General features: G+C 36.2%; 1 protein-coding gene across 2 annotated transcripts in view; it reads right to left on the reverse strand.

Moving 5' to 3' along the window:
* Positions 1-13455, reverse strand: part of AUH (AU RNA binding methylglutaconyl-CoA hydratase) — a gene marked incomplete at both ends in the record, with an annotated part of 115484 nt that overhangs the window by 59997 nt on the left and 42032 nt on the right. For both annotated transcript variants that reach the window (XM_084239395.1, XM_084239396.1), the window contains 2 exons: positions 9611-9667; positions 11234-11326. In XM_084239395.1, the coding sequence (XP_084095521.1) occupies positions 9611-9667; positions 11234-11326 (150 nt within the window). The remainder of the gene's footprint in view (positions 1-9610; positions 9668-11233; positions 11327-13455) is intronic.

Consider the following 13455-nt stretch of genomic DNA (forward strand, 5'->3'; position numbering starts at 1 on the left):
AAAATACCTAGTTGTCAATTATTCCCCCCCAAAAAAGAAGAAATGAGAATAATAAATACTAACATCAATCTGAGGTTACAGTAAGTTAAATTACTTAGAATGAAAATCATTGATTAATTCAATTTTATTACATAATGTAGACAAAGTAATCAAGTCCCCCACTCCCCCACCAAAACACACAGCTGAAATATTCCTGTAGAGTAACTCTCCAATTTACTATGGATAGCCACTCCCCGAAGTTAACTTCATTCTATCTTCTCCAGGAGCAGTAATTCTCATGTTCAGTAATACTGCCTGAACGTACTGGGGACCAAGTCCTGGGATCTTATACTCCAGAACAGGAGAGATAATGTCTGGCTTCATGAAGTTTCCAAGATTTGTATAGTTTTACACTTTGCATTTAAATTTATGATTGGGCCTGGCCGGTGGCACAGCGGTTGAGCGCTAAGTTGTGAAGCTGCCCACAGCCTCTGCAGCGCCAGTTCGATCCCCGACCGCTGGGCGAGGGTCCCACATGGCGTGCAGACCTCTCCTGCCGCCCGCTGCTCCCCTCAGCAGTGTACTTCGGTCCTTCTGCCTGTTTTGCTCCCTGCTCTGGCTCTGGTGAATTCTCTCACCCTTCCGTGCTTCTGACTGTACCCAGTGCTTGTATAAATAAATAAATAAATCTTAAAAAAAATAAAAAAGAGATCCTTAGAAAAGCATTTTTAAAAAAGTAAAAAAATAAAAAACATAAATTTATGATCAATTTTGAATTAATTCATGACAAACTGTGAGATTTAGGTCAAGGTTAATTTTTAAAATTTTTTACATGTGGATATTCAATTTTCCAACACCATTCTTTGTCCACTGAATTGCCTGTGGACTCTTGTCAAATATTTACATGGGACTATTTCTGAATTGTTGTATTCCACTGAGCAATGTGTTCACTATTTCATCAAAATCACATTGGGTTTGCAGGCAATAAATGCTTAGTTTTGTTTAATCGAAGAATGCCCTTTATTCCAAAAAAAAAAAAAAAATCTCTGGATACAGATTTTGGGGTTAGCAGTTCTTTTCTTTCATAGCTTTAGAAATATTATTCCACAGACTTCTGGACTTTGTAGTTTCTGATGAGGAATCGAGTCATTGAATCACTATTTCCCTCTACATAGTATGCTATTTCCCTCTGACTTTAAAGATATTTTGTGTATGTGTTTTAGTTTTAAGTAGTTTGATTACGGCTTTCTCTTCTTCTGGAACTCTTATGACTCATATGAAACCTTTCAATAATAAACCATGCACAGGTCAGTTCATTCATTTGCAGCCTTTCTTCCTTTGTTACTCATGTGGATTTCTTTATGCTTATCTTGTTTGAGTTCACCCAACTTCTTGAAACTTGACGTCTGTATCTTTCACCAAATCTGCAAAATCTTCAACCATTATTCTTGAAATATTTATTTTTCAATTTCTCTTTTCCTACTGGAACTCTTATGACTCATATGAAACCCTTCAATAATAAACCATCCACAGGTCAATTCATTCATTTGCAGCCTTTCTTCTTTTGTTACTCATGTCAAATAATGTCTATTGATCCATCTTCAAGTTCACATACTTTCTTCTCTCATGTCTATTTTGAAATCCAGTCTAACAACTGTGTTTTTTATTTTAGATATTGTATTCTTCAGTACTAAAATATCTATTTGCAGTATTATCTCTTTTTCTTTTCTGAGACTTTCTATATTTCCATTTTTTTCATGTGGTATAAGGTTTAAAATTAAGGCCCAAAATTACATGCTGCCTATTATCTAAGGAAACCAGGTAGAGCACAAATGGCATAACCCCTCCCCACTTTAGTCCCATGGATAGGTAGGTACTCTAGACAAACAACTCTCCTCATTAAGACTAGGCATGGTTCCTACTTAGCCCAGGAGAGTGGGTTTCAGTTCCTACCAGTCTGTGGAATTATTCAAACAAAATAATCACAATCTTCCCATAGGAACTGTACTGTATCAGTACAAAGCCTGTCTGCCACATTCTGTTTTTTCACTGTTCCCAAGTGTAAGCTTCCACTGTTTCTGTGGGACACACAGTGTCTAGTCTCTTGAGAAGACAGCTGCTCTGACTCAAGGAGTTTCTCCACCCTCAGCATTTTGGGGATTTGGGGTCCTGATTGCCATTGCTACCATGTTCATTTCCAGTTTCTTGAGTCTGAACTAGAGAGTTTCTCTGGAATTTTGTCTGCACCAAAGTCCATTTTTAATTTTTTTTAAAGATTATTTATGCATAACAAGAGCTGGGGTACAGGCCAGAGATGCAGGAGGATAAGAGGATTCACCAGAGACAGAGTGAGGAACAGAACGAGAAGACTGACTGAAATACACTGCTGAGGGGAGCAGTGAGTAAGTCTGGAGAGGTCCACTGAGCCATGTGGGCAGCTCCCTGGTGAGGGATCGAACTCGTGCTGCAGTGGCTGCAGATAGCTTCATAGGTTGTGTCTTAACCCCTTGTGCCACCAGGGAGGCCCAATGTCCATTTTTTAATTCCTTTAGATTATGTCAGTGGAATGCCATGGGGGGGGGGATTTTACAATTTTATTTTCAGCTGTGACCATTTCTCCTAAATTTCACATTTGTACGACCATTTACTTGATTAATAATGCACTTGGATGGTTTATGATTATTTTTCACCAAATATACCTAAAGTAATATTCAAAACCTGCCTTTTTCATAGCATTCCAGACCTCAATTGAAGGGGTCTTCTTTTCAGTTACTCAAGTCAGAATCCTTGGAATTGTTCTTTACACTCCCCTTCCACCCCCCTCAGACTCATCTAATCTGTCAGGAGATTCTTCAAAACCCAACCTCACAGCACTATTATCTGCCACCACTGTCCCAGTCCATGCCCCATCATAATGAACTTGAACTACACCAACAGACCCCCAGCAGAAACAGCTCCTGCCTCTAAACTGACCCTACTGTTGTCTATGCTGCCCAGTGACCAGACAAATCTTTATTTTCTATCACATCTGGCCAATATTCCAGATGTGCCCCCCTCTTAAGTCCTTTAGCCCTGAAGATCCTTCAGATAAGTTCTTCCGCCTATGTGTCTTAAATCCAATGTTACATACAAAATGAGGGTTCACCTGACCCTCCTATTGAAAAATGCAAACGCTCTCTGCTCTTGAGAATGCTTCCCCGTTTTCTTTTTCTACAGCACTTTGGACTTCTGCTGCAAGTCACAACTTGCCATCTGCCATGTGTACTATACCTCTGCTAGAGTGTGGGCTTCATGAGAGAAGCGATCTTTCCATGTGTGCTAATGGTTGTATCACCATAGCTTTTTTCTCACTATCTACAGCAGCACATGGCTCAGTAAGTATAACACAGCATGAGCAAAAGGATGAGCAGGAGGAAAGGTCTGACCCTCTGCAGGTCTGATAAACCTCAGTTGAAAACTGATAGAATCCACACTATTTTCTCCACACTCATAATTCCTACTTACAGATTGACTTACACCTGCTTGATTCCAACAACTTTGTAATAACAAGGCAGACATGTTACTTATAAACATGTTTAATCCCTTCTGCCACATTTCAGACAGGAAATTCTAAAGGGGCTCTGCTGAATCATGTGTTTGTGTGTGCGCGCGCACACACACACACATTGCATATATACACACAGAAACTTATCACAATATTTCCTCCACAGCAACTAACAAAAGGTTTGTATACATTGGGAAGTCAACAAATAACTCCTCACTCTAACTAAAGTTAAGCAGTCACTGAATTACATTTTAAAGTACAAAGAAATAAGGCTTTGCAGCATGTACATGCTCATATTTGAGGTGTGTTAATAAATGTACAGACTTCAAAGAGCAGAACAAGTACTGGCCTTTACAGAGGTCACTTAGGAAACAATCTACCAAATCCCGCAGTGCTGTCCATTGTTCACTCACTGGTAAATGTTTGACATTATATAAGCCTCTTAAGAAAAGCAGTCTTATTTTTGCTATTATAGTTTTCTTCTTCCTGAAATAGTATGACCTTATTAATCAGATTTGGCACAGAAAGGTCTTTTGCTATTTATGAAAATCAAATTCCCCCTCACAGGATAAAGATGAGTCACTGCTGAGAATATTCAAAAGAATAAACACAGATTTTGATGTAAATTCTAAGAGGATTTCAACAAAGGTTATAAATAAGACTTTCCAAAATGACTAGTGTTCAATACACACACACACACACACACACACACACACATGTGATGTAAAATTTCATCATTATACCACTGATACCATAAAACAGTGTTCCTGGAGACCATGCCAAGAAACTGCCTTACTGCTAAACAGCCTATAGTGAGAGAGACAGGGTTGCATCAAATCCCTCACCTTGGGGAGAAGGAAACACAAGACCGGGAACTCAAGCTCTGATGCCATGAGAACTAAATGCTCTAATTTTCCTTTTTCCTGTTTTTTAATTCAGGTAACAGTGAATGCCCATAATAATTATTAAAGATTACTTTCCAAGAGATTATTCTCCAAAAAGAGAATGCTCAAATTGTATCCACAGTTAAGTAAAAAACTATCACCCTAAAGTTATCATCACCTAACGTGGTTATCATCACTAAATCCCATCAAATAAAATGAAAAATATGGAATGGCCCACTGAGAATTTTTGGCAAAATTCTTAACATGAGGAATTTAATTTTAAAAATCAGGAAATCACTCAGTTAAATCCTGAATGTGTAAAACACAGTAAAATAATTTGCCTGAGTTGTTAAAGAAAAAAAAAAAGTGTCATGAAAAACAGAAAGATGGAAGATAAGTACAGATTAAAAAAAAAAAAAACACATTATGTAACCGAATGTAATGTATGACATTTAACTGGATCTCAAATTGGGAAAGCAAAACAAAGAAACAACTACAAACAACATTTTGAAACACCTGTGGAATCAGAATATGGATTATATATTAAATGATGTTGTATACTAAATTTATGTTAATCCTGTGTGATAACAGTGCTGTATCATGTAACAGTCCATTCTTAGTCTGAGGACAGGAATATTAAAAGGTTCACCTGGCTATTCTGAAATGATTCAACAAGAAAATATGGAATGCCTATGAGAGAAGGAGTGGGAGAGGGACAGATCTTGGTGAAGGGTATAAACATATTAATTTTACTGCCTTTCGAAATTTCTAAAGTTTTAATGTTTCCAAAATAAAAAGCTGAAGAGAACCAGAGAGCACTGAAAATACTAGATGTTTTGTTCACAGTGGTACACCCAAGCAAGAAGCCTTAACAGTTATCTTAGTTATAGTAAGGTTTCTTAACACAAACTCCAAATCTTCCAGATGAGGCAGAAAACAAAGGTCAAAAATGGGGGAGTCTGCAAACATCTGTGCAAATTTAAAGAAATTTTCTAAGCTGTTAAATAAAAGAATCCTAATCCTCTGAACTTGTTTTATTTAGTTCTTATAAATGTGTTAAAGAGTAGTGTTGTTTGAGATTCTATTTCTAAAGAGAATTTTATTTTATGATATTGGAATATTCTCCCTCTTGGGAAAAAAATAGGAAGGTTAGCTGCTTTGTTTTGTTTTTCGGTTTTTTTTTTTTTTTGAGATTTATTTATGTCTGCCCATAAGAACTGGAGTACAGGCCAGAGGTACAGGGAGTGAGAGGATTCACCAGGGACAGAGTGGGGAACAGAACAGGCAGATAGACTGAAATACACTGCTGAGGGGAGCAGCGGGGGAGCCAAGAGAGGTCTGCTGCACCACGTGGGTTGCTCCCTGGCCACCGGGGATCGAACTCGTGCTGCAGTGGCTTCAGACAGCATCATAGGTTGCGTCTTAACCCCTTGCGCCACCAGGGAGGCTCTAGCTGCTTTCTTAGAAGCAAAAGTAGTGGAGAAGAGAGTAGGCTATGCATTGTACAGTGACAATATGATTTGGAACATTGTAGGAATGTCCTAGGTTAAGAATTTTAATTATTTTTAAATTGGCTAGTACTTTAAATCATTAACATTGTCTTTTATATTTTATAATATTTTAATAATCAAATATACATGTATATTACAAATAAAAGAATTGGTTTAAGGATTAAACAGTAAATTACATTCCATGTTTAAAGAATATCTGACAGAATATTATTTTTAAAAGTTCATTTTTTTATTATTTCTACATTTATTTACACTTTCTTTTTCATTAACCATAACTTTTAATAGTCATGTGACAGTGATCACATTTCTAGCAAAAAAAAAAAAAAATGAAATTTATAATACTTATCTAAGTTGCATTATAGTAATGTTTCATTAATACTTATGTTCATTAGGAATACTACTATCTTTTCAAAACAATCACTTATAATTTAGCTTGCTTTATTTTAAGAAGATTTACAAAATATACCTTAAAAATAATATTGTTATTCAGGCTCAAGTTCAAGTAGAAAAGAAAAAAAAAAAAGGAAAGCCAAATGCTATTTTTTGATCAACTGTTTGCCAGTAAACTGTTACTACAAAAGAGCAAAAGTGATAATGACAACCAAGAGCATCAGGTTAATTCTTCTGTTTTCATCAGATACACAATAAATCCAAATTGGGAATGACAGTCTGATTAGGGTCAAATTTCAATGCTATGTGCCTGTACAGGAACCATGTGCCTGTAATAATTTAAGAGTTATTCATCAGACTTATATAACACATTTCTCTTTTAGAATGGATGTATCTCATATATTTTACTTAAGATATTTATTTCATCCATAAAGGAAAGTGAAGTATTTTTTTCCCACACTTGAGTTCTCCCCACTTATTTTCTATGCTGTTGACTGTACACAGCCATCATTTTCTAAAACCGATGAAAGGCTGCTGACAGTGAAAGAAGTCTCACTGACAAAGGTCATATCTCCCCAGGAGTCTCAACTCAAAAGATCACCTATAACAGGAAGCAGTTAAGCATCTCCTTCTGGCTGAAAAAGATCCATGAAGAAGGGGAAAAAAAATTAAGTATAATCTGATGCATCTATTTCAGAGAGCTCTTTATAACAATTAACAGAAATGGTTACAGTCAAAAAGGACATTTTCAGAGATCATATTAGGCACAGCACATTCACCAATTTAAAAGCAGCCTTAAAAAAAAAAAACCCTACAGTTTTCATATAAGGGTCATCTATAAAAAGGGAAGAGGAGAAATGGAAATGCAAAATATCTGTAGGTAAAAATATCTGCTGTGCACAGAACAGAGGATTTTGTACCACAAAATTTTCAGAAGGTGCTCCTTTTGATAATATATCAAAATCTGAAAGTGATCTTCTATGTTAATAAAAGAATTTAGGTTTTATTTAGGGTACTCTAGTAACTATAATACTCATGTAAAAGAGAACCCGAAAATCTGCATATTTTTACCTAAATGTGACTATGTGACTTCAAACAGAATTAGATTCCTTGTCAATAAAAAATACAGTGCTACATAACTATAGATGATATGAGTTATGAAGTTGAAAAGTTCATTATATTAAAGGAGCAATTTAGGACTCACTTAGGCATGAAAGACAGAAAACCGTCCTTTACGAACGGATGAGAAAAATGTTAAAGCATTCTGAATTTTATGATATAAAATTACTTAATAAAATTAGAAAAGTTGTATTAATGAGAATACATAGCCCAATTTTAATCAAATTTACAAAAAAGTAGGTTCTAATTAATAATCCACTATTGAGGAGGACCCTAAAGAACTCAAATATGCTAGGAAGAACATGCTAGTTTCTAGATTTCATAGGGTATGGCCAGTTCAGGAGAGAAGACTAAAGGAGCAAACATTCCCACCCTCATTTCTGTGGTGTAATCAATTAATCTTTTTTCATCTAATCAAACCAAACAGTACTCTCATACAAGTGTTCTAACTTCTGGTGGTTTTAATAGAAAACATTTCATATCCAAGACATGGTAAACATCCTAATTACCAAGCTCATCTTCCTCCTACAACCAATCTCTGCCACCTACTTAATTCCCTGTCCAAAAAAAATTACTTAAACATTAAAAAAAAAAAGCATATTAGTTTCTCAGGGCTGTTATAACAAATTACCACAAAGTTGGAGGCTTGAATCAACCAAAATTCATTCTCTCATAGTTCTGGAAGCCAGAAGTCCAAACTCAAGTTATTGGCAGGATTGGTGCCTTCTGGAAACTCTGAGGAAGAATCTGTCCCTGACCTCTCTCCTAGCTTTGGCTGTCAGTAATACTTGGCCTTCCTTGACATGTAAATACATCTCTCCAATCTTGATTTCTGCCTTCACAGGGGCTTCTCTTCTGTCTGAGTCTTCTTTTATTAAAACACTTGTCATTTGATTTAATGTTCATTCAGATAATCTAAGACGGTATCATTTCAAGATTCTTAAGCAAAGACCTTTTTTATAAAGTCACATTCTCAGGTTCCAGAATGGCATATGTTTTGGAGGGGTTATCATTCAACTACAGTTACTCCCTTTCTACAGTTAAATCCTAATTACCAATAAATGCTTACTTCTTAAAAGAACTTCAGAAACATGTCACATCATCCTTTTTTAGTTACCTGATCATTCTTGCCAATTAGATAAATTTTGTAGTAAGTCTTCCTTTTATAGTATTTTTATTAGTAGTGTAGGCATGGCAAAACAAGTTTAAATGTGTTTACCTCAAAAGAATGTCACTTTCATGAATTACCAAATTAGAAAACTTAATGAGTCTTACACATAAATCTGGGTAAAAGCATCAGTTTTAGTAATTAGTTTTAATTTCTACCTGTATACCCTAATCAGGATAAATACTCTTATACATAAATACACAACTTTTAACTTATTCACATACAAACATGCCTAATGTGTTCAACACTGCCTTTTAATTTTTCATTGTTACTGGTATTCACTCATACACTAAGTTATCAATGTGCACATCTCAAGATGAAGTCTACTTTTTAAAAGAACAACTTCACAACATGAAAATATCTCCAAATTTCTGCATCAGATGAAAGCACAAAAATTTCAGATTTACTGGGTGTGTAAGATTTCATTATCAGTATTCAAAAAAGTGCTTCCTTTCTTAAATGCATCTTCCCAAAGAAGCAACCTTTTCTGGCAATGACACAAAAAGCAGTCCTTCCTCAGCTCTACATTAAGGCTATCACTTACTCACCCCACCTTTGTGCTGTTGCAGAGAAACACAAGAAAGGTGGCATGAAATTTGCGGACCTCCACCACCACCACTATATACATACATAAACACACACACACTGACTGTGTGCATGACCATCTGTGAGGGTGCACAAGTGTATATACTCACATAAAAATTTTGAAATAGCAGTATAATCCTTCAAGAATAATGTGACTAGTACAATAATTCCCAAATTAAGAAATGATATGGAAAAGGAGACAAGAAATACAGAGAGAGGGGAGGAGAAACAGAGCAACAGCCAGCATAGCTACCATCTTCACACCTATCTACAGAAGGCAAAAGACCAAGTTTGAATAAGGACATTGCTACCAGTGCCTTAGCCTCTTTAGCCAGTATTGCCCTTCCAATTTATACCTTTTCACCGTATGCCCTATTACAGGGAACAAATCAAGGGTAGAAACTGAGAGATGAGCATGAACAATTCATACCTCCACCAGGAATAATGGCCAACTTTGTTTCGACAAGGCCCATTTTTGCAGAGGAAGCTAAAAAGAAAATTAAGTAACATCTATATCAACAAATTCAAATAAAATGACTTGAAAAGTTAATAAACAAAAAAATTCTGTTGGCTAATAAATTTCATCAAAAATCTTTAAAAATATCACTTCAAAATCATGCATTTTATAGAAGTAAACATTCTAAATGTTATATATTAAGAGAGTCATACATTTCCTGTTACAAGTTGTTTGAAGCAAAAAGACCAGGGTTATTTTATTACATTATTTGACCTGATGTTGTCAAGCCATGTTGGAAGACTTAGATCCCATTAAGTATTCAGGATCAGAAAAGGCTGTGTCTGACAAGTATGAATTTCTTAGCTACCTGAATAGTGCTCCAGATCAAGCAGTTTAATATATCACATCAGATATGGCAACTTTTCAAGACCAAATCTCTAGTTACTTTTGACAAATGGTTTTACGTTCTGACAGGTGGTCAGGGTTCCTCTTTCCATGTTTATTTTCACAGCTACTTTAAACATTTTAATTATTTCTTTATTTCCATACCCAAATGTACCTGAACTATTTCCCATATCTTAATCCCCACAAAACGCATTCTTTCAGAAATTGATTACATATACCTCAGCTTTTCAATTTAAAACCCAATGTTTTCATACAAGATAACAGAGATCTAAACTAAAGTAGAAAGGAAGGAAGTACACATTGACTAGCAACAACGGATTCCAAGAACAGGTAACCAGAAAATTACTGAAAACATGATTACACTGATACTACTCTGAACAGGTGGTTCCATCAGAAGTGATATGGGGAACAAGAACACTGACAAGTATTTGGTCCCAGTCCTTAGCCCAGTCCTTGGTCCCAGAGCCCCCTGACATCATGCCAGTAAGGGAAAGACGACAGAGTACTGTGACCACATAGATGACCACATTAAGTGTTGGTGTTCTCGGAGGTCACAGCAGTGGGGTTGTGACACCAGACTATCTGGTTCAAAATCCAGCTCAGTCACTAATGAGGGGCTTGGTAATTCCTCTCTCTGCCAGAGTTTTCTCCTGTATTACAAAGTATCTACCTCCTAGGGATATTTGGCAGATTATGCATTAATAAAATGTCAAGTGTTTTGCTGGTAGACACACACCACGTGGTTAGCATTAATTATTTTCATTATTATTTTCATAATCACATCATCCAATCCTAAGGAAAATAAGTCAGTAAAAAACTGAATCTCAGAGATATTAAGTTATAACTACCAGTAATTAAGAGCTTGGAAGAGAAACATTACAGATTCATTGATGTAATCTTTACAATGGCAACTGTCATTTTATATCTCCCATTTTAGAGGAGGAAACTGATCTAAAAAGGGCAAGACCTAAGATACAACTTCAGTTCTGTCTGACCCAAGTCCTGGTCCTTGCTCCTACTGCAGAGACTATTAAAAGACTTTTCTTGACTGGGAATTTCAAGTGCATCATCAGGTTTAACTGTTGATTTTTTCTAAAAAGACTACTCAACAACAGGAAAAGAATAAATATTTGAAATTATCTGAAGAGTGAACACAAAGTTCATTTTTAAAAGTTATGTTTCAATTCTCACCTGCTACTCTTATATCACATGCTAAGGCCAGTTCAAGACCACCACCTAAAGCCAGTCCGTCTATTGCTGCAATCGTTGGCACTGGAAGATTAGCTGAAATAGAAAAAAGATTTTATTCTTCCTCAGTAAGACTGTTACCTTATACTATATGATAAGATTTTTCTAAATTACAACATACAAATTTCATTTTCATAACTGGTTCAGAAACTGAATGGTTAACTAATTTTTTTTAAACTTAATGTAAGTGTATTTTTTTTTAATTTAAATTTTATTTTTATATTCCCCATACAATTACAACCCCCTTATTTTGACCCCAATCCCTCCTTTCCCCGCCCCCCACCTCCCCATAGAGTGTCTCTGGTTCATAGTTGTTTGTTGATTTTGATATTTTTCTTTCTTATAGTTATTCTTTTTCCTGGTCCCTTATTTAAGTTTTCTAGATTCCTGCTAGGAGTAAGACCATTCGGTATTTTTTTTTTCTTTCTGGCTTATTTCACTGAGCATGATCCCTTCCAGCTCCATCCATGTTGCTGCAAATTGCATGTGTTTATCTTTTTTGAATGCTGAGTAATATTCCATGGTGTATATGTACCACATCTTCTTGATCCAGTCATCTATTTTTGGGCACTTGGGCTGTTTCCAAAGCTTAGCTATTGTAAATAGTGCTGCTAGAAACATAGGGGTGCAGGTGCTCTTTGGAATTGATGTTTCTGTGTCCTTTAGGTAAATACCTAGGAGTGGAATTGCTGGATCATATGGAAGCTCTATGTTTAGTAGGGACCCTCGCAGGCGGCCGGGGTACAAACTGGCGCTGCAGAGGCTGAGGCTGCAGGCAGCCTTGCAGCCCAGCCCTCAACCACTGCACCACCAGGGGAGGCCCAAACTTTTACAGTGTTTTATGTCAACTACATGTTAATTTTTAAAAGCAAATAAAATTAATAAAAAGGTATCCTGGAAAATCTCTCTTCTCCATAGGCATTTGAATACATGAAATTCTATAGACAGAGTGGTCCATTCCTTACCCCCTTTAAAAATATACAAATTTGCTGAAGTACAGTGTCTTATTAATACATGAAGGAACTGACCTGTCTTATCCTAAAGAGTAAAGCCTAAAAAGGCTGGGATGGAGTACATGTAGATGCTGCCACCTAAGGCAGAAGCTTTCCTGGGAGAGAAGGGATGCACCAGGTTTGGGAATGGGGTATGTTTCACTATTTGAACCTGTCTGTGAATGTAAAGGACAGGACACATTCAAAGGTGCTTCAGGTAATGACCTTTTCTACATACTTGCTTAAAAAAAAAAAAAAGAACAGCAGCTGTGTCAGTATTTACAGTCAAGAAACATGTTTAATGAAGAAATGATATCTAGTTTATCTGACAAAAAGAAAAATAAATAAATAGCAAGCTAAATTGAATAGTTTCCAAAGTTATCTTAAGCCACTGCAAATAAAGGTCTCAATGTTTCTTCCTTCCTACAAACTAGATCTAGAAATCAGAGATAAGAAGGATGATGTATAATCTAACTCTCACTGGCAGGACATCTCTAACTGACCTCTCCTTCACATGCTGTCTGCCCCTTCCATTGCCTCTTTCACATTTTCTACAGGATGACCTCACTAAAATTTAAATATAATCATAGTATTCCCCTATTTAAAATTAAACAATGGTTTATTCCAATTCAGGATTAAAAATAGAGAAAACTTTTAGTCCAGCACAGAAGATATCTGTTAAACTAAATTCTGCCTTTATGCTCAAGCTCTTCTCCAACTTCAGACACAGCCTCCAAGTTCCAGCCCCAAATTAATTAAAGTAACTCCAGACTCAATCCCTTCCAAACCTGTGTGCAAGCTGCCCCTTTGCCTGGAAGGCCTAACTAGTTCCTACCTATCTTTCAAGATATTGTACAAAAGTTTCTTCTTTATGTTTCCATGGCACTCTGGACATACTTTTCTATCAGTGTTCACTACCAGAATGCCCATCCTGAAACAGATCTTACCTCTTGGATAAAACTCAAGGTTTTTCACTGCCATTTCTCTACTGCATTAAGCCTGGTATTCACCCTACTTGTCTTTTTATTATAGCGTAACTCAGAGATACTGCAGGTTTAGATCCAGACCACCACATAAAGTGAGTATCACAGTAAAGTGAGTCAGAAGATTTTTTCGGTTTCCTGTGCATATATGTTAACACTATAATTTAGTCTATTTTAAGTGTGCAACAGC

The sequence above is a fragment of the Talpa europaea genome (genome assembly GCF_964194135.1).
Source record: "Talpa europaea genome assembly, chromosome: 7".
NCBI lineage: Eukaryota > Metazoa > Chordata > Mammalia > Eulipotyphla > Talpidae > Talpa > Talpa europaea.